General features: G+C 51.6%; 2 protein-coding genes and 1 long non-coding RNA gene across 7 annotated transcripts in view; all 3 read left to right on the top strand.

Annotated features, from left to right (window-relative positions):
* The first annotated feature begins 1,526 nt into the window (after positions 1–1,526).
* SUOX (sulfite oxidase) lies at positions 1,527–6,053 on the top strand. Its single transcript, XM_032785565.2, is given in 4 exon segments — positions 1,527–1,648; positions 2,653–2,824; positions 3,491–4,707; positions 4,709–6,053. Coding segments are annotated over 4 exon segments (1,671 nt in total). The 5' UTR covers positions 1,527–1,592; the 3' UTR covers positions 4,935–6,053.
* An 8,135-nt stretch (positions 6,054–14,188) lies between these two features.
* The window catches only part of IKZF4 (IKAROS family zinc finger 4), a 50,410-nt gene continuing 38,009 nt past the window's right edge, over positions 14,189–26,589 (top strand). For 2 of the 4 annotated variants that reach the window (XM_075061099.1, XM_075061101.1), the window contains exon 1: positions 14,377–14,394. Coding sequence is in view for 1 of the 4 variants with exons in the window: in XM_075061098.1 (XP_074917199.1) it covers positions 14,202–14,394 (193 nt within the window). In the remaining 3 variants the exon portion in view is untranslated. Of the gene's footprint in view, positions 14,395–26,589 lie in introns of all 4 variants that reach the window. The other 2 variants (XM_075061098.1, XM_075061100.1) reach the window with 2 other exon arrangements.
* LOC142045974 (uncharacterized) lies at positions 16,562–25,340 on the top strand. 2 transcript variants are annotated; one of them, XR_012654899.1, is made up of 3 exons: positions 16,562–17,569; positions 18,289–18,333; positions 25,250–25,340. It is a non-coding gene; the product is annotated as an uncharacterized LOC142045974 (long non-coding RNA). The 2 variants fall into 2 exon arrangements; XR_012654900.1 differs by lacking the exon at positions 25,250–25,340 and adding an exon at positions 20,115–20,136.

Genomic DNA, 26,589 nt, shown 5'->3' on the forward strand with positions numbered 1-26,589 from the left:
CTGGGGGGTGTTCGTGGAGGGTGTCGTGTGTGTAGAGGGTTGCACTGGGGCCAGGGTGCTCTAGGGGTGTGTGCCTGGGGGCTGGGGGGCTCATGGAGGGTTGCACTGGGGGCAGGGTGCTGTAGGGTTGTGTGCCTGGGGGGATATGTGGAGGGTTGCTCTCAGGGGGTGTGGGGGGGTGTTCTGGGACTCCCTGGACCCCTAGCTGTACATTGTTCCTTCCCTAGTGGGCACTAAGGAGCATCTGGGGGCGGGGGCAGTACGTGGTTCCCTTCTCCCACCTGTTCTGGTGCCCCCAGGCAGGGTCCGCACAGGGATTTACACCCCACATCGTGCCCCCACTTCTTCCTCCATGTGCGGTGCCCAGTTATATGGGGTGCCTGGTCCCCAAGCATTTGGGCATCTCCAGGAGATCAAACTGCCTGGGGCTTCAAACTTTCATGCCATCCTGCTATGGCAGAACTCCCCCAGCTGGCTGATGGGGGCAGGCGCCCCCATGGGTGTTGGTGGGGACGGTTCCAGGGGGGTGACTCTATCTGGACTGATCGGGTCCAAATTCCGCTGTGCTCCTGGTCCCTCCCCCCCCAGCCTGGGCAGCCTGGCCCCCAGCTGACTTGCAGCTGGTGAATCTTTAGTGGTTATTTTCCCTTTGAGGGGAATGGGGGCAGGAGCAAGCCCAGCTCTGACTCTGGCCGATCCAAGCACCTGCCTGCAGCCCAGTTTCTCTTTCATCCGGTTCACAAAGAAGTCGCTGTCGCAGTGACTAGATCCCAGGGCCGGGCGGCTGCATCCAGCCAGGAGTTTGGGCAGGTTCCTAAATCAGCTGGATCCTGTGGTGCCGGATTCCCAGAAGTGGGTGTTGACTTGTCCACCTGCCTCGTCCCCATCCTGACAAGGATCCTGTGTGTTTGAACACAGGGTTAAGGGCGGGGGTGGGTGGTAAATCGCTGTTGGTCTGTGCTGCGTCGTGGTCCCTCCCCTGTGGGGTTGGAATGGAAGGGCGAGACCCAGCTGGGGAATAGGCGCCACTACCATCCCCAGGAATTTTGAATCCCTCCCTTGTCGCAAAGGCGAGGGGAACAGTTAAGAGCAAGTTCCCCCCACACCCCCTGGGCTCAGAAAATGAGGCCTGAACAGTCCAGGAAAATACAGCTCGAGCGGCTGCATCGGGCAGGGCCTAAGCCAGGAACTCTGCCAAGGGCTTGGCTGCCCGTTCCGGCCACTGGCTAAATGTCCTGCCTTCCCGAACGGCAGTTCCGCTCTGCGCCCAGCTTCTCCGGCGCGGGTGGGAGGATCAGCCTGAGCCAGCCACGTCCTGCCCCGGTCCCTTTGCTGACTGTTCTGGGGGCTCCGGCTAGGACGTGGCTCCTGGCTGCTGGGCTCAGGTTTGAGCTGGGACCCCCCGGCAGAGCTATGCTCATTGCTGTGGGATCTGGGGTCCCTGCACTTGGGAGGAGGAAGCTGCTGCATGTCTCACACACCCCCAGAGGGACTGGTCCTGCCTTGCCTGCTTGGGTGTCTCTGGGGTTTGTGGGTTGGGGACGAGGTCGTTTATCTCTTGTTCTTTCGCTCCCTGCACAGGTCTGGCGGAGATGCTGCTGCTCAGACCCATAGTGAGAGGACTCTGGGTCCTCCAGAGAACACCTAGGTATGAGAGAGACTGCAGAAATCACTACAACCCCCCTGCTGCTCCTGCCCTGGGCCCCCCAACACCACTCCACTGGTGAACCTCAACCCTGCCCTGCCGCCCCCTGCTAGCCCAGTTCTTGCCTCCCGCAGTTCTGCCGGTGTCCCTCACGGCCCGGCCCTGGGCTCCCCCCCACCCCAGTTCTGCCGGTGCCCCTCACTCCTGACCCGCAGTCCCTGCTAGCCCAGCCCTGGGCTCCCCTCCCCAGCTCTGCTGGTGCCCCTCACTCCCAGGAAGGAGCTAGCGTGAATTTCCTTTGGGATTCTCTTTAGGGCAGCTGCCGCTTTGACACCTTGCCAGGATTTTGCAGAATCACCCAGCGGCTCTAATCTGATCTGGGTTGTAATCTAATCTCTGCGGTCCCCCTGCAGCCAGCTCCCAGCGATGCAGCCCAAGCCAGAGAGCAGCGGGTTTTATCTGGCGGGGGAGATCCCTTTATGGCTCTGTGGCTGGCGTTATCTTATCAGACCTGTGGCAGGGGAACGCTGGGTTAATGTTCCACCAGCTGCTGGACTGGGACGGAGCCCATGGACCAGCTGCCGAAAGCTGTTCCCAAAGGGAACCTGTCATGGGCCAGAGGGCGCCCAGGGGCTGGAGGCTGAAATGCAGCCACCTCTGGGGTGGCAGGTGGCGGCTGTTTTAACAGTCGCCTAGCAAAGGAAGTGAACAGGACTCCTGGGTGGGGCTGAAATTACAGGTGGTGTTTTAGGGAGGAAGAATGTCATTAGCTGGGTTGGAAGCAGGCCAGGAAGGCGGGGGAGGGGGAGAGGGCCCCTTGCTGAGCCCCACCCTGCAGCACAGCGCCCCCTAGTGCCACAGTGGGGTCAGCCCTGTGGGGAGAGCGCCCCCTGCTGCACAGCCGGTAGATGGCAGACGAGCAGCACTGGTGCCCAGAGTGTCCCGTAGATGGCAGGGAGGTCGCTGGGGGATTTTTGCCCTCACTGGAGTCCTGGTTTCTCCCCCAGATTGGTAGCTGTACCCTGGGGGTCCCACCCACAAGCCTGCACTGCCTGGACCCCCTCCCACACTCATGGCACCTGGAGCCCGGGCGACGGCAGCTGGAGATGGAAGGTCACCGCCGTGGGGGCTCTGCTGGGCCTGGGTGCAGGCTTGGCCTATGGAGAACACCGCAGATGGGTGAGGAAGGAGCTGGGGCCAGCGTCATGGGGTCGGTGGCTCCCCGGAGCCTCCGTGGAGGAGGAGGGGCCCGTGCTGTGGGGAGAGGGGTGGAAGCAGTGGGTGGGGAGGCAGAGGGGGCTGGTGCTCAGCTCTCTGCCTCAGGGCACGAAGGTGGCTTGAGAACTGGATGAGCACCTTGGGGAAGGAAGCATGGTCTAGTGGTCAGAGCTGGGGGGACTGGGAACCAGGACTCCTGGGTTCTCTCCCCAGCTCTGGGAGGTGAGTGGGATATAGTGGTTAGAGTGAGGGGGCTTAGGAACCAGGACTCCTGGGTTCTCTCCTTGGCCCTGGTAGGGGAGTGAGATCTAGGGGTTAGAGCGGGGGTGGGCTGGGAGCCAAGACTCCTGGGTTCTCTCCCCAGCTCTGGGAGGCAAATGGGATATAGTGGTTAGAGCAGGGGAAGCTGGGAGCCAGGACTCCAGGGTTCTCTCCCCAGCTCTGGGAGGGGAGTGGGATCTAGTGGTTAGAGTGGGGAGGGAGGATTGGGAACCATTTCTGCCCCTGATGTGCTGCATAGCCTGGGGTGCATCCCTTCCCCCGCAAGGTGGGTGAGGGGCGGGCCCTCGGAGGCCTGCGGTGGATGTTGGCGGACACACACTTAAGCCCCTCTCCTCGTTCCTGCAGGCGGCGGAAGCCGAGCTGAATGCTGAGGCCGCACCCGGGGCGCCGTACCCTGTGTTCACCCGCCAGGAGGTGGGGCAGCACCGCAGCCTGGCCGAGCGGGTCTGGGTGACCTACAGAGGCGAGGTCTTCGACATCACCAACTTTGTGGAGCTGCATCCGGGGGGCAAGAGCAAGATCCTGCTAGCAGCGGGGGGCGCCCTGGAGCCCTTCTGGGCCATGTACGCCGTGCACAGCCAGGAGCACGTGCTAGAGATTCTGCGGGCCTACAAGGTTGGGGAGCTGAGCCCCGAGGAGCAGAGCCAGCCCAGCCAGGGGGACCCCTACTCTGGGGACCCCCCTCGGCACCCCGCCCTCAAAGTCAACAGCCTCAAGCCCTTCAACGCGGAGCCGCCGGCTGAGCTGCTGACCGAGAACTACCTGACACCCAACCAGCTGTTCTTCAAACGCAACCACCTGCCGGTGCCGGCCGTGGACCCCGCCAGCTACCAGCTGCAGGTGGAGGGGCCGGGGGGCCGGGTGCTGGCGCTCTCGCTGCCCGAGCTCAAACGCCGCTTTCCCAAGCACGAGGTGACGGTCACCCTGCAGTGCGCCGGGAACCGCCGGTCGGAGATGAGCCGCGTCCGGCAGGTGAAGGGGCTGGAGTGGGGGGTGGCGGCCATCAGCACGGCCCGCTGGGGCGGCGTCCGGCTCCGGGATGTCCTGGCGCACGCCGGCTACGAGGAGGAGGAGGAGGAGGCCGAGGAGCAGCACGTCTGCTTTGAGGGCCTGGATAAGGACCTGAGCGGGGTGGCCTACGGTGCTTCCATCCCCTACCGCACGGCCATGGGTCGCGAGGCCGACGTGCTGCTGGCCTACGAGATGAACGGCGAGGAGCTGCCGCGGGACCACGGCTACCCACTGCGGGTGGTGGTGCCAGGCGTGGTGGGCGCCCGCAACGTTAAGTGGCTGGGTCGGGTCTCCGTGAGCCGGGAGGAGAGCCCAAGCCACTGGCAGCAGAATGACTACAAGGGCTTCTCGCCCGCTGTGGACTGGGACACGGTGGATTTCACCACAGCCCCCGCCATCCAGGAGCTGCCCGTCCAGTCGGCCATCACGGAGCCCACGCCGGGGGCCACCATCCCGCCTGGGGAGCTGACGGTCAAGGGCTATGCCTGGAGCGGGGGCGGGCGCGGCGTGGTGCGCGTGGACGTCTCGCTAGACGGCGGCCGGACTGGGTCCGGTGCGACTGATGGGCAAGGAGCAGCGGCCGGGCCGGGCCTGGGCCTGGCGCCTGTGGCGGCTCACGGCCCCTGTCCCCCCCGACGCCGCAGAGCTGGACATCGTCTGCAAGGCCGTGGACGCCAGCTACAATGTGCAGCCCGACACGGTGGAGCCCATCTGGAACCTGCGGGGGGTGCTGAGCAACGCCTGGCACCGTGTCCGCGTCACCGTGGCTGAGGATTAATGGGGGGGAGGAGGTCAGGTCCCGGCCGCTCAATGGGCACCAATGGCCTGTGGAAGCACGGGGGGGGCAGGGGAGACATGCAGCCCTCCCCAGTGCCCTCTGCCCCCTCCCCACATGGATCGAGATGGGTGGCTGAGTCGGGGAGGGAGTCCCTGAAACGGATCCACCCAGCCCCAAGGGGGGAGCTTGGAGAGGACGATTTAGGGACAGCCCCTCCCGCCCCCCATTAACCCAGCGTAAAATCCACTCCCCCTTCTGGCAGCCGTCCCCTTCTCCCCATCTGCCCTTAGTGCCCGTGCCAGCCTGTGCCCCTCCGCCTGCCTTCAGCACAACGTGCCTTCTGGTTCGGAGCCCGTTCATCCTCTGCTCCCCGGCGCTGCCCCAGCAATCACCTCCCTCCTGCCTCGTAGCTGGCCTGTGTGCCGACTGATCCACCGCGTCTCAGCCTGGGCCCTTCCTCTGCTCGGGGCAAACATCTCGGCTCTTCCTGTCCCATCCCTGGTGCTGTTCCGGGCCGGGCCAAAGTCCGATTGCTTTACGGCTGCAGGGAAGTGTCAGACGCAGGCAGCTGTAAAGATTGTGCCGTATTTATGGACTCGTCTTGTTAATTTACAGGGCAGCTGGCTACCCACCAAGGTTTTGTGGGGTTAACTGTTGCCTGGGGTCAGGCTGAGGATAAAACCCTGGTGGAAGTCAGGGGTCCCTGATCCGAGTTCTCCTTGCAGCAGGAGCTGAGCATGAGTCTGACGAGCTCATGTCCGGGCCGGGGAATGATCTGACTGCTAAACAGATCAAACCACCCCAGCCATGGTGCCTAGCCTGACTCTGCTGGTGCCATCTGCCTCAGGGGCTGGGATCAAGAGGCGGGTGAGGGGATTTTCCTCTGATTCCCTCCACTAGGGAAATGCTACACAAATGTCCCCTGTGCTGTGGTCAATATCACTCTGCTGAGATGTTAAAAGTCATAAGCTGTACGCTGGCTGGAGATTCTCCACCAGGATGTGCGGCTTCCACAGAGTTCAACTTTTTTCCCCAGGAAAATTTTAGGGTTTTTTCCCCTGACACTTTTCAATTTTCTGTTGAGAAAATTTTTAAATAAAATCTTTTGTCTGAGGCTGACCTGACTCTGAGCCGTCTGGTTTGTCGAGCTCTACTGCAATGGTTCCTTGCAGGTTAGTTCAGCGTTAATCTGCTCCTAGGTGAGCACTGCCTCCTGGTTGTTGTGATTTTTGGTGCCTCGTCCCCCATTCTCTGTGGCCCAGCTACCTCAGAACTACTAACTGGGGCATGTGACCAATTGCTGAAATCAGCCTCTGGACCAGATGCCCAGAGAGTAGCTAATGGGATGCTGGTTTTTAAAAAAGGCTCCAGGGGCGATCCTGGCAATTACAGGCCAGTAAGTCTAACATCAGTACCAGGCAAATTGGTTGAAACTATAGTAATCTTTGTCTGATAATTCTGTTCTTTAACATGATATGTTGGGGAAGAGTCAACATGGTTTCTGTAAAGGGAAATCATGCCTCACCAATCTAGAATTCTTTGAGGGGGTCAACAAATGTGTTGATACACTGTACTTGGACTTTCAGAAAGCCCTTGCCAAGGCCCCTCACCAAAGGGTCTTAGGCAAAGTCGGCAGTCATGGGACAAGAGGGAAGGTGCTCTCACAGGTCCGTAACAGGATAAACAATGAAACACAGGGGAGGACTAAAGGGTCAGTTTTGATAGTGGAGAGAAGTCAATAGCAGGGTCCCCCACGGATCTGTACTGGGACCAGCACTGTTCAAAATATTCATAGAAAGATCTGGAACAAGGCGTAAACAGTGAGGTGGCAAAGTTTGCTGCTGCTACACCATGACTCAAGCTAGTTAAGTCCAAAGCTGACCACGAATTGTTACAAAGGGCTCTCCGAAGAGACTGAGGCACTGGCTAGGCAAGAAAATGGCAGATACAATTCAGTGATGATAAATGCAAAGTGATGCACAGTGGAAAACACAATGCCAACTCTACATGTAAAATGATGGGGTCTAAATTAGCTCTTACCACTCAAGGCAGAGATCTTGGAGTCACCGTGGATAGTTCTCTGAAAACATCCACTCAGTGTGCAGCGGCCGTCAAAAAAGCAAACAGAACATTAGCACAGGGGATAGATAATACTAACAGAAAATACGCCACCAAATAAATTCAGGGTAGGTCCACACCTTGCATACTGCGTGCAGCTCTGATTGACCCAGCTCAAAAAAAAAAAAAGGTATATTAGAAAAGGTTCAGAGAAGGGCAACAAAGCTGCTTAGGGGAATGGAACAGCTTCCCGCTGAGGAGAGATTAAAAAGACTGGGACTGTTCTGCTTAGAAAAGAAGTGACTGTGGAGGGATATAGGGGAGGTCTATATAATCAGGATTGGTGTGGAGAAAGGGGAAAAGGACGTGTTATTTACCCCTTCTGTCATAAAGCATAAGTCCCAATTCTGAACCTTAGCGTCCAAAATGTGGGTGCCTGCATGAACCCCTCCAAGTTAATTACCAGCTTGGTCGGATAGCGTGCACCAGCCAGAAAATTCAGTGTCTCGCTCACTTGTTTCCCCAAAACTTCCCTGGGACCCCAAGACTCATGCCCTGAGTCTCAACAACAAAGGAAATAACCACTTCCCTCCCTCTTACCTCCCCAGATCTTCCCGCCCTGGGTACACTAGGAGATTACCGTGTTCAGTCCTTGAAACACAACCACAGAGAGGACCTTCACTTCCCCCCTTTTTCCCCCTCCCAGTCTTTCCCGAGAGAGACCGTAATCCTGGCACAGAGATTCCTTACCCCTTGAGCCTCAACTAGAAAAGAAATTCAACAAGTTTTAAAAGAAAGTTATATCAAAAGAAAGTAAAGACATAAACATGGTCTCTGTATCAAGGTGACAATATACAGGGTCATTGGCTTAAAAGAAAACAAATGAATAAACAGCCTTATCAAAAAGAAATACAATTTAAACATTCCAGCAAACTACACACATGAAAAACAAAAACAATATAAAACCTATATGTGTCTTAACCTGTACTTACAACTGGGAAACAGAAGAATTAGAAAGCCTGAAGGTAGAGAGATCACTTTCAGAGCCCGGAGAGCAACAGAGACACAGACAAAAACAAACACCCAAAAATTCCCTCCCTGAGCTTTGAAAAATCCAGTTTCCTGATTGGTCCTCTGGTCAGGTGTGGGGTTCCCTTTGTTAACCCTTTACAGGAAAAAGAAACATTAACCCTTAGCTATCTGTTTATGACACCTTCACATTGCACAAGAACTAGAGTCACTCAATAAAATTAATAGGCAGCAGGTTTAAAAATAAACAAGGAAGTATTTCTTCACACAACACAGTCAACCTGTGGAACTCCTTGCCAGGGGATGTGGTGAAGGCCAAAGTATAACTGGGTCAAACAAGAACTAGATAAGTTCATGGAGGATGGGTTCATCAATGGCTATTGGGGATGCAACCCCAGGCTGTGGGTGTTCCTCGGCCTCTGTCAGAAGCTGGGACTGGATGACATGGGATGGATCACGCACTAAGTGCCCTGTTCTGTCATTCCCTGAGTCACCTGGCACTGGCCACAATTGGAAGACAGGAGACTGGGCTAGATGGACCATTGATCTGATCTAGTATGGCCGTTCTCATGTACACCTCCCAAGATGCACCATGGTCACCCCCTGATTGAGCTGCCATGGTGCATCATGGGAGGTGTAGTCCATCTGGGGAGCTTGTCCCATAGAGGAGAATGGGGTACAAGGCACCCAGACTACCCCTCCCTTGGGGCACTGCACCAGCTGGGGTGGGACATGGCTCAGTGGTGAAACGCGATGGCTTAATGTTTCCAGGTTGAGATGTTTCAGAACTTTCCGTTCCACAATTTATTTATTTTTTTTATATATTTCAACTTTTTGGTCTGATTCGGGATACAAACAACTTGTCAAAATCACAGAATTTGCATGGGCTCAGGTCTAATCAAAGCAGAAAGTGGGGATTCCCTCCCCGCCCCCAGCCATCCCCAGAACCAGTTCATCAGCTGTTGGTGCCGCTTGTCTCCCCAGTGCTCTCACTCCTGGCTCCCTTGCCCTGGCGTGAGGCTGCAGTGTCTGGACAGTCTCCGGGGAACGTAGCCATCTTTAAATCCGGCTCCCTGGGAGATGGGACTCGGATGCTGGGCCCCTCAGCTTTCTCCACCTAAGTGCAGGTTTTGCAGCAACTTTGCCAAGTGCAGGCCTGGCCGGCAACAGGCCAGAAAGCTTCCAGCTCCCTCTAGCCTCCTCCCAGCCTTTCCAGCCCTGGCTAACCAACACGGGCAGACGCACGGCTATACAGCCAGCCCCAGGCCATTCCCCTTGATTGGGGCTGGTGAAGTGTTTTTCACTCAGCCCTGTCACAGTCCCGCTGGGAACAGCTCTGCCTGGCGACTGCCCCTGCCACAGCTTGCTCCCTGCGACGGTGTAAGGGCTTGTGAGTTCAGGGCTGGGGGGGGTGAGACCCCAGGGGCTCTCTGTGGTGGGGTGCAGGGACGCCGCCTCGGGGATTACAGAATCCAAGGAGACGGGAGCTTTGAAGGCTGGTTGTCACGTAGCATGAGAGCTGCAGGTGGTTTGGGCAGGGGGCTCCTTCCCCCCGGGATAGCTGAAGGAAGCTGCTAGTGCAAGAGAAGTTTAGGCTCTTCCCCCTCCTCCTGGAAGCCCGGGGAGCCCGTCACCCAGTGTCTGTCTCTAACTCACTGCTATCTCTGAGCCGTGCCCAGATAACGCTGTGTTGGGCACATTTCTCGGTGTGGGTGGAACCAGCTGCGTCCAGCCCCGCAGGCCTGGCTGTTACATATTGAGCAGCCAGAGCACGTGCATTTTAATAAACCTCCCTGGCTAGTGGGCTGAAGCCGCGGAGGGTCTGAGGAGCATCAGTCTGTGCACCTTGTATGATCCCTATCAATATCGGACCCTGGGGCAGAACAGAGCTGGCACTGGTGCAGGCAGAGAAGGCAGAACAGAGCGCTGCCCGCTCTTGCCACTCCGTGCCTGCATGCGGGGCCGGCTTTAGGCCAATTCCACCAATTCCCTCGAATCTGGCCCTGGCTCCTTTTTAATGTTTACTCACCCAGCGGCGCTCCGGCTCTTCTGCAGCACTGTGTGTGTGTGTGTGTGTGTGTGTGTGTGTGTGTGTGTGTGTGTGTGTGTGTGTGTGTGTGTGTGTGTGTGTGTGTGTGTGTGGGTGTGTGTGTGTGTGTGTGTGTTTCAGTCATCCCTGCTGGGGCCCCGTTGAAACTATTCAAATCGGGCCCCGCACTTGCTAAAGCCGGCCCTGCCTGCACGGGGAGCCAGGTGGCTGTTCAGATTCCGGATTTCACACGTTTCTGCGGCTGGGAAGGTCCAACCAGCACGGCTAGTGGGCAGCCGATGCAGAGCAGGTACAGGACCCCGAGTCTCAGTGGGGGCGGGGTGGGAATACACAGCGCTGGCTTGGCCGCCACAGGGGGAATAAGGGCACCATCGGGCCTGTGATGGGAAGAGATGGGCCCCTGTCGGCACATAGCAGCCCTTGGGGAGGGCTGCAGACACGGGGCTGCTTGCAGACCCATTGTGTCGAAAGGCACCAGCTCCCAGTGCTACGGGAAGGAATGAATGGACCGAGTGATACTGCACCCTGGAGTGGGTGCTTCTGGGGGCTGCCGAGAAGCTCTGACCCTCCCCTCCTTTGGCTAACCCACCAAACCAGCCCTGAGCCAGGCAGGAAGGAGCCCCCCAGGGGTGTGCTCTGGGCTCGCCGGGAGCCTGCAGATATGGGGTCAGGGTGGGCCAAAGGAGTGGTTGTGGGTTGGTTCCAGAACTTCACCCCTCCAGGATATGGCCACCCACCTGCCCTGGCCTGGCGCCCACCCGCCCAGGAAGGGGAAGGACATAAGAACATAAGAGCGGCTGTACCGGGTCAGACCAAAGGTCCATCTAGCCCAGTATCTGTCTACCAGCAGTGGCCAATGCCAGGTGCCCCAGAGGGAGTGAAGCTAACAGGCAATGATCAAGTGATCTCTCTCCTGCCATCCATCTCTATCCTCTGATGAACAGGGGCTAAGGACACCATTCTTTACCCTTCCTGGCTAATAGCCATTGATGGACTTAGCCACCATGAATTTATCCAGTTCCCTTTTAAACACTGTTGTAGTCCCATTGTTAATAGGACACAAGGGCATGCTTCGTGGATCTGGTTTAGAAGGGGTGAGGGGTGGTAGAAGCCCGAGTGCAGGGAGAGGGAGGGAACGTGGCATTCCCACGCCCGGGGGCTTGTCCTCTCACAGGCAGAGCAGAGCACCTTGGCTTGGGGCAGGATGGGGGCGAGGGGCTGACGGCTCAGTGGGACCCAGAAATGCTGAGGAGTGTGGGGGTGTGTATGTGTCAGTCCGTGCCACCAGCTGGCATTGCCCGGGTTTGACTGACTGTGGGGGAATTCTCCCCTCAACAGAAAGCATGTGATAGAGACTCTGGGAGGCAGCAGGGCCTAGTGGAGAGAGCCTGCCCCCATGTTTATGCAGCACCTGGCACAGCGAGGTCCAGTCACACTCGAGGCATCTAGATTCCCCTATAACGCGAGTGGCAGGCGTAGCGGATCTGAGCCAACCTCCCTTGGAGTCAGCGGAACTACGTCCACAGGCTTTAGATCAGGCCCTTAAACGACCACCCTAGAAACTGGGCTATTCAGTCTGGCCCTGAGCCAGTGACAGTGATTCGTGGCTAATGGATTCATTGGTATGTGGTGCGTGAGGTGGGATTCACAAGACATTGAAATCAAAGGGCGGAGAGGGGGAGCTAGACCGGAGACCACTGCCTATTTGAATAATCAGGGGAGGCCGGGAGCAGTGGAAAGCTGCTCTGCAGCGGGAAGATGTGCCACCACTGCATCCTTTCCATGGGCCTGTTAATAAAAAAATCTTACCTTCCTTCTCTAGAGATTTTCAGCTGCTAGCACTCTAGCCTCTCTGCCCGCCATAGAAATGCAGCCACCGCTGGAGTGGAACGTGGCAGCTGTAGAACAGCCCGTGACAAGGCTGCAATGATTCCAGGTGGAGAAATGAAGAGGAACATCATGCACCACTGAAACGATAAAAGGAAACAGACTATAATGATCCAGGCCAGGGCACTGAGGCAAATACAGACTGTGTCATGGGGTCTTTGTCATCTGTCTCTGGTGCACCGATTTGGACCCAGATCCTCAAAGTGCCTCGTTCCCATTGACATCAGCCAGCACTGCCCATCTGCCCTCATTGGATTGCAATGGGAATTAGGTGCCTGCCGGCCTGAGGATCCAGCCCTCAGTGAGCGCCAAGGGAAGACTGACACCTACCGAGCCACCAACACACTTCAAGTGATGAAGGGCCCCAGGCTGCTTAGGGAGAAATGCAGGTGAACCTGGCTGCCAAGGAATCAAGCCTGATCCCCGGGTAACTGACAGAGCATCATTCACTCAGAATGCAGCCATCACTGTGTAAACAGCAGGGGCCTTACAATAACATGATGTAGCCAAGAGAGGGTCCCCTCACTTCATGGCACATATGGGAAAACTCCAGCTTTCCTGCAGCGAGCCAGCAAAGGTTTGAAGTGGCTCATGTCTGGATCAAAGGGAAATTCTAGGAGCAAAAGGTCATTTGACTTAGTCGGCTCTGAGGCTCTGCACCATTTGCATATTGGCTACAACGATTTAATTAGCTACTTTGGTCAAAAATTCCCAACTCTAAAGAGATCGGAATTAGCATCTGCAGGGAATTGATTGGGTCCTTCAGACAGTGCCTCAGGCGTCAAAGGGAATTTCGGATTGGGACCAACCAGGCAGGGCCTAAAGAGGTGGAGAAGCAGTGAGAGGAAGCGGCACAAGGGTAGTTGTGGTTTGAGCTTTGGTAAGAGTAACTCTGTTCCGATGATGATCATTACGTATAAATTGTAGTCAAGTAAAAGCCCCCGTTGTGGCCCCCATATGTGAGGTTCTGTACACACACGACAAAAGACCCGACGGTCTATGCAGCGTAAGCAGGTCTAGCTCCCAACTGAAGCCTGAAATTGCACCAGCTTGTGTCAGGAGCAAATCTGGCCCATCATCCATATTTCTTGTCTTTATTTTCTGTAATGAAATGAATTCTAAGTGCAGGTTAGTAATAACCCTACCCTCAGGATTGGATTTTTGCAGCCAAATGATCAAAAGTGGCCACTGATTTTGGGAACCCAACATGAGACACCCCCCTCGAGCCTGATTTTCAGAGGTGCTGAGTATCCACAGCTGCTGTGGACTTCAGGCAGCTTGGCTCTTTTAAAGGGTCAAACTAAAACTGACTGTGGTCCCAACCCTGCAGTGAGCTGTGTGCCAGCCGAACCCTGCGTGAAAGCAGAGCTCCTTGCGGGATGGGCAAGTCCTCCAGCTGTGTTGGGTCCTGCACTCAAGAGACAACCAGCACCAACTCCCAGAACAGGTGCGGAGCGCCGGGAGGCCATGCGAGGCTGCGTGTTAACAGACAGGGAATGAGCGTAATCATCAGTCTGCTGGTGATTAGTGCGTAATGAATCGGTTGGGAAATCGTTTCGCACGAATGAGTCGTTAATGTCACCGCATCCCCCTCATGCTGATTTGATCATTGTTCGCACTGGCCTGTAAGCGCCGGGATCGATGCCCGGTCTGTGATTTAGGTGAACTGATGCTATTGAACAGATATTGGGTAATTGCGCGATTCCTGCCCAGCGGCTGCCCTGTTCTTTCCCGAGGGTTGGGGCGGAGCGATTAGCAGCTGATTATCGATTATTAATCAGACGATGATCGATCGATTTGATCAGCCGTCGCTCTGCAAACACTTTGCTAATCAAAATAAATAACGAAAGTTCGTGGAGGGGGAGTTAATTCCGGCCCGATCGTTGCCAATATCGCGGATCGATCACTAGTAATCGATTATCTCGCACGCCCTCCCCCCGCCCTGCCGCCCGCTGGAGCCGGCGGGGCCAGCCCTGCCCATCGATGCTCTCGACGCTGGGCTGTTCCCCCAATCGATGCTCTCGGCTGCTCCTGCGGCAACCTGGCTATCGATGAGCTTCGCCGCTGGCCGGGGCTTGCCCCTGGCTCGATGCTCTCGGCACTCGGCCGCTTCCCTGGCTCCCCTGGGAACGAGGGCTCCGCGCCTGGCTGCTCCGTGCTCGCTCGATCCATTCGGCGCTCGGCTGCTGCCAATGCTCCCCCCCGCCCCCGAACGATGCTCTCGGTTGCTCCCTGCCAGCTCGATGCGCTCGGCGCGCGGTTGCCCCCGCCTGTCTCCTGGCAGTGGGACCGGAAGTGGCTCGGGGAGGGGAGGGGGGCCCGGTCCCTCCTCAGGTGAAGCCGCTGCCGATGGAGCCGCCGCTGCGGAGCCGCTGAGCCCCCCAGTCCCCACCCCCCAGCGGCCGGGCCGGGGGGCCCCGCAGCCCCTCCCCCCAGGTGAGAAGGGGGAGGGGCAGCTTGGCGGGGGGGATAGGGGACTGGGGAGTGTCGTAAGAGGGGGCGTGGGCGGCTGCCTAGTGGAGGGGGGATAGGGAGCTGGTGGGGGGGTCTGTGAGCGAGAAGGCCGGGGTGGGGAGGTGTCTGTGAGAGGGTGGGTTGGGGCAAGAGATGGCTGCCCAGCAGTGTGGGGGGCTAAGGAGGCTGGGGGGTACAGAGTTATCTTGGGGGTGGCTGGGAGGAGAAGGCCGGGGGGGGATTAGAGGGGGGTGTCTTTGAGAGAGGTGGGGACGGCATCTACCCAGCAGTGGGGATAGAAGGCTGGGGGGGTGCTGGAGGAGAAGGCTGGGGTAGGGGGAGGGGATGTGGGGTGTCTGTGAGAGGGGGTGGGTCTGGGGGCAGGGGCGGCTGCACCCACGTGGGGGGATAAGGGAGGGCTGGGGGGTGAGCTGGGGAAGCCGGGGGAGGGGAGGGGATGGGGGGTGTCTGTGAGAGGGGGTGGGATTGGGGCAGGACGGCTGCCCAGCAGTGAGGAGGAGGGGGATAAAGGAGGTGGGGGGGGAGGCCGGGGTAATGAGGTGCAGCTGGCTGAGGCTGGAGGGCTGATAGGGGACCTGTTGGGAATGGGGGGAGAACTGGGGAGTGTTTTCCTGTTGCTCAGCAGTCCCAGGCTTCCTTTATGAAGCCCCTTTACTTCATGCTGTACGGGCTGGGGCACTGGCGTGAGAGGGGACAGACTGGGGCCATACCTGGGTCCTCCTATTTTCCCTTCTCGGTTCCTCCCCATATACTGCCCTGCAGGCTTGGTAGCGTTGGGGAACTGGGGTGGGGGCAGGTACACCCTTCCCTCCCCTCTACAGCCACCTGACTAAAGAATCCACAGTAAATCCTCACCTCCTAGGGTTTCCCTTGTAGTTACTTTTGGAAAAGAGAAAAGAAACACTCGCTGACACCCCCCCAGCACCACCTCTTCCAGCCCGTTACCCTTCTCCCTTTACCTTGGCCGCTCCTAGCTCTCAAATGGTGCTGTAGTTTGTCATGGTATTCCTCTGTAAGAAAACATAAACTTAACCAGACTGTTTCGTTGGCACTTGGTGGTACCAGGCACCCTGTGGGGGTGTGGGAAGAGTGAAGGGTTTCACATTTTTAGAAATACAACTAAAGTTTCTTATTTCTAGTCCTTCAGGGACAATGAATCTTGTTGGATTTCCATAAAATTGCTTTGCTTCTCTGCTTCAGTCCAGTGTCTTGTAGGTTGACTTTTGTGTGATCATCTTACATTCTTGGAGGAATTTCTTTTTGGTTGCCTTTCCCTAGCCCGGCAGATGCAGCCGTGTGCAGGTTGTATTACAGCTGGTGTGATGGTGCACATGCACATGGTGGCGGAGTTAAGGTTAAGGCTGCTGTTGGATAATACTTAGCACTTTTCATCTGAGAAGCGTGAAATTGTCAGGTTGGTGTCTGGCTTAGATGATTTCCTTGCTCAGCTTTATCTCTGCACTAACAGTTCCATTTGTTGGGGTATTTGGAAGATTTACTCATAATCTTGAATGTATTTATCTGCGTCAGACCCCTTTGAAGGGGGGAAGTGTTGCTATCCTCATTTTACAGACGGGTAGCAGAGCCACAAGAGGCTAAGTGACTTGAGCAAGGTCATTCGAGAAGTCAGTCGTGGAGCAGGGAATTGAACACCCATGTCCCAGGCTCGCACCTGTGATTATTTTATTTGTATTACCATAGTGCGTAGGAGTCCTAGTCATGGACCAGGCTCCGTTGTGCTTGGCGCTGTACAGATCTAGCCAGTGGACCATCCTTCTTTATCACCTGATGTTTGGTACCGCAGGAGGAGGAGGATGTATTGTGCAGAGTGCCATCTGCTGGATGGTACCCGACCACTGATGTAAGTTGTTCGCCTCATAACTGAAACCGAGTTAGTTTAGATTTTGCTTGGATCTTTCTTCTCACATGAGGAGTGTTGCCTCACTACAGCACACAAAAACCTTTCACAAAAGCATTCCTCACTGGGACAATGCATTGTCCACAGGCACCGTTGAGAAATTTGGGGGCTTGGTATAACATGTTCACTAGGGCCCCACCCACTCTCATTTCACTTTATTTATGCGGCGGTGACAGATTTTTTGGGGGGCGACCCTGAGCTCAGGGCCGCAGTACAGTTGCCCCTCATCAGCCCTGGTTGTCCATGTGCAGTTCCACAGAGGTTAGGCTTAGGTTCTCCAGCAATTGCAGAGGAGGGCTGGATTAATTCTTTTCTATCCACATGCAGTACCTCAGCATAGATAGGGGCCGTGGAGACTTAAGGAAGAAGGATCCAAATTTCCTAGCGTGGCAAGGGTTAGGCGCATGAAGACTCTCAGCAGCAGAAGCCTTGCGGCGAGATGTTCTTGAACCACAAGCTGTTGTTGGCAGCTTGAGGATAAGCATAGCTGCCTCGGCTATGGACTCCTCTGTCTGGTTCTGTGGCTCCTGATGCTGAATCTGAACTCTCGAGTGAGCTTACCAGGCTCAGAAGTGGCCTGTTCTGGGACCTGCACACTAGAAGAAATAATATTTCTTGTCTTTGGTTCAGCTGCCTCCCCCCGAGGGAGGGATGGTCTTGTGACCAAAGCACAGGGCAGGAGTCCCATGCTATGTTCCTAGCCCTGCCACTGACTCTGTGTGTGCCCTTTGGCAAGTCATATAATGTCCCTGTGCCTCAGTGTCCCTATTAGTAAGTTTGGGGTAAAACCTTGAGGAAGGTTAAGAAAATGTAATGCTTTAATCATAATATTTGTAAAGTGTCTCCAGGCCCTCAGATAAGCGGTGCTGTGTTAGTGCAGGAAGCAGTCCATTCCTCATGCACTGAGGCTGCTCCCCTGAAACAGTAAGTTTGGCATACAGAAGAGCCAAAGACAATATTATCTAGACAAAGCTTTGGGGTGTGTTCAGACTAGCAATCCAGGTGTGTTCTTACCACATGTTCAAGGCCTAATGACAAGGCAGTATGTAGTTTTCATGTGTGTTAGCAGGTTGAGGTACATGCTTGGAACTTCCCTGGGATTTCACCTCATGTGAGCTAGCGCATGGTACGATCACTCTCCTTTTTGCGTTGTGAAGACCAGGGCACGGTCATTGCTGAGTTGTTGACCAAGGCTGCAGAGGTATCAGGAGGAGCAGGGTAAGTTTTGTCCTCATTTAAAACTTGTCTTGCGCATGTAGCGAGAGACCCAGCGCAGACGGGATAATGAGTTAGTCATGCCCCTCAGCTTGTAAAGGCTGAGCTGGGAGACCTAGTGAAAGTATCACTGTTTAAAGTGGGAGGCAGTTTGACCTAGCAGTTAACTTGATTCCCCAAAAGCTTTAATTCCTTTGGTCAGTTTATACAGCAGCAGCTTGTACGCTGGTAATGGACTTACAGGATCGCAGATATTAGGTTCTGGTCTCCCATCCTGTGAGATGGAGATGGGGTTATCTGAGGTCACCAAAGGAGGAAGAAGTAGAAAATGCTAATGGGGGTGGGGAGAGCGCGTGAGGATTATTTCTTCTGTTTGCAGTGGATCAGTTCAGCTGAAAGCTTGTGTGCGTCTGGTATTGGTACAGTTAATGTTAGTCAAGTACATTGTGTTTCTATACTGCCTCATGTTGGATCTCAAAATATTGGTGTTCAAAAGTGCAGTACGCCTTGATTTGTAAAGGTCGCTGTCACTCGAGGGTGGTGGGTGGGAGTGGGACTGACTTTCCATTTGTCTGTGAATCCGTCTAGGCAAATGCTGAGGAGGTCGGGTTTTCCTTCATTCCCTTAGAAAGAAAAGAAGCTTCTTGCATTTCATGCTACCTCTTGTAGTTTTCAGCATAGCAGCCCATGATTATGGTTATTATTTATTCAAATTGTGGTAGTGCCCAGAGAACTCAGAAAGGATCCAGATGCTGTACAAAAACACGGTAAGAGATGGTCCTTCTTTTTATGCTTTCAGTTCAAACTTTGTTTTAAAAGTTTTTTTAATCTTAGTGGTTAAGAGCAGTAGTTGAACTTACTGTTTTATTACGCTTCCATCAATGGCCTTTAAATAAAAAGTAGATTGCTGCATGGGAAGTTTACACACAGGCCTCCTATTAGCATTATTAGAAAGTTGCATCTCTGGGAGACTCTTTCCAATGATATAATCCTAAAAAAAAAAAAAAAAAAAGCACCTTTGCTTCAGTCAAGTATAGTTCTTATAACAGTTCGTATTTTACATAAAGTCATTCGGTTGGACCTAATTTTGGGTGTTGCCTGGAGGAAATGGTTTTAGATCTCAAAGTGGCTTATCGTACCACCTCACACCCTGATTTTCAAGCATTATCTTTTTAGAAAGGACAGAATTTTTACTCATATTTAGGCAGCCTTTAGAATAGGGGACCCTGGCATGGAAGTTATTTAAGAGCAGCTTGGTGTTAAGTGTGCTTGTCCACTGAAGTTCTTAGAGGGAAAAATATCCAACTTACCCTTATAGCTTAGGATGCTGCTAAGTATGATAAAATGGTGGTGATGATGAGTTGACCAGAGCAGTAAAGGGGACCTGTTTATTAGGATAAGTCCCTGTTACAAAAGGATCTCACTAATCTGGGTGACTGGTCGATGAAATTCAGTGCTAAGTGCAAAGTAATGCACCGGGGGGTTTGTGTGTGTGTAATTCCAACTATTCTTACAAAATAATGGAATCTCAACTAGCTGTTACGCTCAGGGATGGCTCCAGGCCCCAGTGCGCCGAGCGCATGCTTGGGGCAGCAAGCTGCGGGGGGCGCTCTGCCGGCGCCGCGAGGGCGGCAGGTAGGCTGTCTTCGGCAGCTTGCCTGCGGAGGGTCCGCTGGTCCCACGGCTTCAGTGGACCTCCCGCAGGCGTACCTGTGGGAGGTCCTCCAAAGCCACTGGACCAGCGGCTGCCGAAGGCAGCCTGCCTGCTGTGCTTGGGGCCGCAAAATGCCTAGAGCCGCATCTGATTATGCTCACAAAAGAGATCTTCGAGTCATCATTGGTAGTTCCCTGAAAACATCTGGACTGTGGCTGCACATTGAGCAAAGAGCTTCCAATGTTAGGAACCACTAGGAACGGGATAGATAATAAGACAGAAAATATCATAATGTCACTATTATAAATCCATGGTATGGCCACACCTGGAATACTGTGTGCAGTTCTGGTCGCTTCATCTCAAAAAGATACATTAGAATTGGAAAAGGGGCAGAGAAGGGCATTGACTATGATTAAGGGTATAGGACAGATTCCATCTGAGGAAGGATGAAAAAGGCTGGGCAGTTTCTCTTAGAAAAGAGATGGCTAAAGGGGGGTATGACCAAGGTCTATAAAATCACAGATGGCATAGAAAAAGTGAATAAGGAAGTGTTATTTACCCCTTCACATCACACAAGGATGAGGGGTCACCTGATGAAATGAATAGACAGCAGGTTTAAAACAAACAAAAGGAAGTTCTGCTTCACACACGCACAACCAAAGTGTGGAACTCATTGCCATAGGGTGCTGTGAGGGCCAAAAGTGTAAGTGGGTTAAAAAAAAAAATTAGATAAGTCCCTGGAGGACAGGTCCATCAATGGCTATTAGCCAAGAGAGCCAGGAACACATCCCCATGCTCCAGATATCCTTAAACCACTGACCGCTAGAAGCTAGGACTCGATGAGGGAGTGGATCACTTGAAATTGCTCTGTTCATTCCCTCAAACTTCTGGCAGTGGCCACTTTTGGAAGATGAGAGACTTGGCTACATCTGACCCAGAACAGCCATTCTTATGTAGTCATCTTCTCTCGAGTGGGTGAGTTAGATTTATTTCTATATCACGTTTTTCTCTCATTCCTAAAGCAGAAACTTGAACAGGTGCAACTTAACACTTTAATATTACATTAAATTTGCCCAGTAACACCTCATTAGATGCACGCTTCAGAATAAGTGCCCAAGAAAATTGGTGGTCCTTTCCCTCAGAAACGATGCCCCGGTAGACACTGCCTTTCGGTCTAGTATTACACTGAATTTATTTTTCCAGTTACACTTCAGGTTGTTTTAATTCTTTAATGCTTTGTAATGGATCAGTAAACTCAACTGCAATGGGTAATATTAACGGACAGCGACAACATCGTGATGCGCTAGCTCTTTATTTTGATTTTGTCTATTTACTTGCTAATTTGTCACAATAGCTCAGCTGCAAAGGATGTTCTCCAGTTCTGCTCTGCCAGATAACTGCAGCTCGCCGCAGCAGGGCATGAGTACGCCACTCGGAGCTCTGAAAGCAGCTTCCTTGGCATTTAAAGCATTGGCAGTTTGATTAAAAACAACCTTTTTGTGTTTTTTTTTAATTCTTTGCGCTGAGCTTATTTTTGAAATGCTTCCAATGACCCAAACGTCAAAAAAAGCTGGTTCATCCGATGAACGTCTGTCTGTAGCAAAGGTGGAAAAAAGTCCTCATGCTGGAAAATAAACTGCTGGTGATGGAAACAATGGGTTAGAAAAAGAAAATACAGGGGCGTTTATGGCTCTTATTACTTCTTACCCTAGCAGAGATGCTAATTATGGCCGCGTCTGCCCTAGATCTATTTCTTCACACGTCCCGCAGTTGGAGTTCAACTGGTGGTGTGTTGCTTGTATAAATAATAATACCCAGAACTTATGTAGGGGCTTCTCATCCATAAGTTTCAAAGTGCTTTACCAAGGAGGTCAGTATCATTATCTGTAGGATGGGGAAACTGAGGCACAGAGTTAGGTTGACTTGCCCAGTGGTGGAGCTGGGAATAGAACTCAGCTCTCCTGGGTACCAGTCCAGTGCTCTGTCCTCCTAGGCCATGCTGCCTCAGACCATAGTCCTCTTCCGGACTCTGTATGCGTTAGCACTCCCACCGTTAGTACTTTGGTTGGAGCTGCAAAGGTGCGCAGACCTCTTGGGTAAGTTTATCCTCTGTCGATGACTCCATGGCTGACCAAGTCATTAGATGAATGAAGATGTTTTGAAGAGTTTGCTTTTCGACGTTTGCTTTCACTTGTTTGAATGATCCACTTGTTGAACTGACACCGCAGTCGGCTTTTGAGACCTCCCTGTAGTCTTCCTGGACGACCCTGGGCTGGAAGGAGAAAGGTGTAGCCTATGTTGCAGTGGTATTTATTTCCATGGGCTTGTTTTCAGGATTGGGAATGTCTCTGGCTGTTCCTGATTAGCTTCATATCTGGACTGAAAATATTTCAATTATATCCCGTCACCCTAGTGAAATAAATTGTCTTCAATTTTCAAAGCATTCTTCTACTTGGTAAAACTACCATAGAAAAGTCCAAGCAGAGAGAGGGTCTGCAAATCTTTAAAGTGATGCTGCTTATTAAGCACTCGCTTGTCTACTGATCATTGTTATCTCAATTCCTGGCATTTGGCTTTATATCTCAAAGTGCTATACAGACATTAGCTAATCCTAATAACATCAGTTGTGAGATGAGTATCTTCACCTGTATTTTACAGATGGGGAAACTGAAACACAGGAGATGAAATTTACTTGCCTGTATCAGTGGTGGTTGGGCTTGGAACTCTGAAGTTCTTGATTGCCAAACCTGATGCTCGGACTGGTAGACTATGCCATCTCTCTGGTGTCTTGTGTTGTAGGAAGGCAGCAAGGATGTATTTCAAAGTTCTGACATTGCTTCCTTATGAAACCAAGTTCCTGAAGAAAGTTTAGTAATATAAAGCTGACCCACAAAGGAATAAAAGTGTGTCATTTTTTATTGTATTTGATTTACTTATTGCTTCCTTGTGATGATAAAATTTAAACGTTTTGCTTGGTTTTTAACCATGGGCAATATCAAGTCTTGTCTGTCTTGTTTTTGATGGAAGTTTCCTGGAGGACTAGAAAATTGTTGTGGGAACTTTCTCAGCACTCAGTTGAAGTACCAGTTGGAATCTTTCACACACAGCTCTTCTCCCAAGAGTGCATCAGATGTTGGAGTTAAATAGAAACTTAGAAAAACAATGTTTGGAATAAGTCTAGCTGAAAAATAAACCTCAACAAATCTTCCTCTTCTTAATTGCTTAGCTTCAGTTTTTATGGCTGATTCTTAATATAAAACATTTATTGGTTATGGAGAAAATAAACCAAATTCCTATTGCAAAAAGAAAGTAAAATTAGAACAAGAGCATAAACTCTGGCAAATCAAGTGTAAAAGTATAATTAGGGAGACCAAAAAGGAATCTGAAGAGCAGTTGGCAAAAAACACAAAAACTAACGGCGATTTTTTTTTAAGTACGTCAGAAGCAGGAAGCCTGCCAACCAGTCAGTGGGGTCACTGGACGATTGAGTTGCTAAAGGAGCATTCAAGGAAGACAAGGCCATTGTGGAGAAACTAAATTAATTCTTTGCATCTGTCTTCACTGCAGAGGATGTGAGGGAGATCCTCAGACCCGAGTCGTCATTTTTAGAATGATGGATCTGAGGACCTGTCCCAGATTGAGGTGTCAGTAGAGGAGGTTTTGGAACAAACTGATAAACAGTAATAGGTCACCAGGACCAAACGGAATTCACCCAAGAGTTCTGAAGGAACTCAGATATGAAAGTACAGAACTGCTAACTGTGGTATGTAACCTATAGCTTAAATTGGCCTCTGTACCAGAGGACTGGAAGACAGCTAATATAACACCAATATTTAAAAAAGGCTCCAGAGGCAATCCTGACAATTATATACCAGTAAGCCGATTTGTTGAGGAAGAGTCAGCATGGCTTTTGTGAAGGGAAATCATGCCTCACCAATCTATTAGAATTCTTGTAGGGGGTCAACAAACATGTTGAATGAGTGGGTATAGTGTACTTGGTCTTTCAGAAAGCCGTTCGTTGCCAAGGTCCCTCGCTAAAGGCTCCTAAACAAAGTGATCAGTTGTGGGATAAGAGGGAAGGTCCTCTCATGGATCAATAACTGGTTAAAAGATAGAAAACAAAGGATAGGAATAAATGATCAGTTTTCACATTGGAGAGAGGTAAATAGTGGGGTTCCCCAAAGATCTGTACTAGAACCAGTGCTGGTCAACATATTCATAAATGATTTGGAAAAGGGGGTGAACTGTGAGGTGGCAAAGTTTGCAGACGGTATAAAATTACTCAAGATAGGTAAGTCTAAAGCTGGCTACAAAGGGATCTCCCAAAACTGGGTGACTAGGAAATTCAACGTTGATAAATGGAAAATAACGCACATTGGAAAACGTAATCCCAAGTATACATACAAGATAATGGAGTCTTAATTAGCTGTTTCCACTCACGAAAAAGAGGTTGGAGTCATGGATAGTGCTCTGAAAACATCTGCTCAGTGTGCAGTGGCAGTTCAAAAGGCGAACAATGTGAGGAACAGGATAGATAATAAGACAGAAAAGATCATAGTGCCGCTATGTAAACCCATGGTACGCCCACCCCTTGAACACTGCCTGCAGTGCTGGCCATTCCATCTCAGAAAAGGCTTGGTACAATTGGAAAAAGTACAGAGAAGAAAACAAAAGTGATAAAGGGTATGGAACAGCCTCTATCAGAGGAGATACTAAAAAGACTGGGACTGTTCATCTTGGAAAAGAGATGACTGTGGAGGAATATGATCGAGGGCTGTAATAGCATGGTGTGGTAAAAGTGGGTAAGGAAGTGTTAGTTACCTCCTACACCTAACAGAAAAACCAGGGGTCACCTGCTGAAATGAATAGGCAGCAAGTTTAAAACAAATATAAGGAAGTACTATGTCACAGAATGCACAGTCAACCTGTGGAAGTCCTTGCCAGGGGATGTTGTGAAGGCCAGAAGTGTGACTGGGTTCAAAAAAGAATTACGTTCATGGAGGAGAGGTCCATCAATGGCTATTTCCCAAGATAGTTGGTGACGCAACCCCATGTTCTGGGTGTCACTATACCTCTGACTGCCAGAAGCTGGGACTGAACAACAGGGGATGATGAATCACTCAATAAATTACCCTGTTCTGTTAATTCCCTCTAACACATCTGGCAGCGGCCACTGCCAGAAGACAGGATGCTGGGCTAGATGGACCATTGGTCTGACCCAGTATGGCCCTTTTTATGTTCTTAATTCAGAAAACCTATTGGACAGTTATTAGCCAGACAGATTTAAAAGCAGCTTGAAACCTCACTACTGCCATGCAGTTTGGATTAATGGTAAAATAAAAATTAAATTTAAAATGTCCGTATTTGAACGGGGCTTTGTCTAGGGACTGTTTGTAAAAGGAGAGGAGAAATGCAGCTCTCTATTTGATTGATGTAGTTTGGCTTGAAGATGTTTTGATTTGTATGTTTCCTTTTTCACGAACAAAAAGTGTTCAGTGTTAGTGTCTTCCCTCTTGTCTGTGAAGGAAAGTATGTAAGTTCTCAGACATGTTCCTTCAGGTGCAGAGCCTCCGTGGGTTTGACGAAAAAGCAGAATATTTTATCCAGTGTATGTTACAGACTATTGGTTGAAAATTTATTCTCTTGCTTTTTTTAAAGCATGGCTCTCCTGGCTCTTTTTGCATTACAGCTGTATTTGATATTGTATTTCTTATCCCAGCTCTATCCCTGAACAAAGTTCAGTAACAGCTGAAGAGGGGGCAGAGAAATTCAGAGATTCTAGGCAGGAGAGAAAAGATGGATTGTAGCTGCAATTTGCGGTAAGATGAAGTCAGTTCTACAGCAATTATTGTTTTGATGCCACCTTTTTAATTTGGGATCTTTCAGTATTAATAGGGCCATTTTAAGGTCACGTCCCACTCTGTAAATGATTGGAAGCTAAGTATGCATCTTGACGCATCATCTTAGCCCTCCACCCCCTGTACAGAATGGGGGCCCTGAACTCACTCACTTATCATGTATTTCCCCAGCTCTTTCAGCATAATAAGTGGAGGCATGCTTACCCTAAAGGTCACTGAAAGAGTCTCAATCTAGACAAGGTCCATCTCCTTGAAGGAGAGGATGAAGCGAGTACGTTTTAGCACCATCGACCCTGTGAGTATCTTGTTTTCTTTGCACCCTGAGTGGAGGGAAAAATAAATGTACAGCGCTCTGAAGCTGGCTGTGGCAAGTTTGCTTCTGAGATGAAAAGCACAAGCTGTTGCTTTTGCCTTGATTAGTGGATTCACTGAAGCTGGACGTTTTCATCGCTCCTTGCGATCTGTTGCGTTGCTTTTGTCGGTTAATTGTTTTCATGCCATTAAAATGTGAGGGTGTTCATTTCAACCGTTCCCTAGGGAGGCTCCTGTTTATCCCAGCTCGCAGCTTGAATGGCACGAAGAGTCCAATTTGTGCATCTTAAACAGTGAATCATGGCGAGCACAAAAATAAATGTACGTTCTCTCCAGGGAGACGATACACATGCAGATCATCTTGGAGTGTTGGGCTCTCGTGAGGACCTGAAGAGTTTTAATCATTGTGGCCACACTTTCCATAAACCTGTTGTAGGATCTGGAGCTTTCTGCAGAAGGCAGGCTTCTTCTCGTTAGGGGTTAATGTTCATTGTGATCCTACTCGTAATAATGCAGATGCCTCAGTATAATTTGGTTGGAATTTAGTGTTCTCGCTCTTGCAATTATGACATCAGGAAACTGAAAAGTGTTCCACGGCTGACGTTGGGATGTTTAAAATGCAGAGCATTATTTCACAGTACTTAGGGTATAAACAGAGTAATAGGATGAAATTAAGAGAAGAAAAATTTAGGCTGTCTTCCAGTGAGAACGATAGGACTGCAGAATTGCGTCCCAAGGGACTGATGGAATCCTCATGGTTTGAGATTGCTTGGAATTAGACGGGAGTCTGGGGACGGATGGACGAGGTGTGACCTAATGACTTTTCTGTCTCTAGAATTCTTTCATAATCCAAATGACTAAATGCACAGTGATGCAGCCCTTTTCCCCCCTCCATAAGGCAGTCCAGTCCTAGCTTTTCTCAAAAGCCTCTCTCAGTGCAAAGGACATTTCCAATCTCACTATGATGCTGTTTGTAGATGTTGCTTTTAATTGGGCTATTTCTGAGGTTTTTTCCCCCTGAGTCTTGTCACTAGGGGAAAAGTCCTTATTTCAGAGAAGATGAGAACTTCAAGCAGTTCTAAAGCCACTCTGCTCTAATTTTAGTGCATTTAAATTCCTGATGCTCTAACACGATCATGTCTGAAAGCTAGGAGGAGAGGGTAGGTATTGACCTGCTCTCTGCCACAGTAGCAGTGTGA

Source organism: Chelonoidis abingdonii, chromosome 26 (genome assembly GCF_003597395.2).
Source record: "Chelonoidis abingdonii isolate Lonesome George chromosome 26, CheloAbing_2.0, whole genome shotgun sequence".
Lineage (NCBI taxonomy): Eukaryota > Metazoa > Chordata > Testudines > Testudinidae > Chelonoidis > Chelonoidis abingdonii.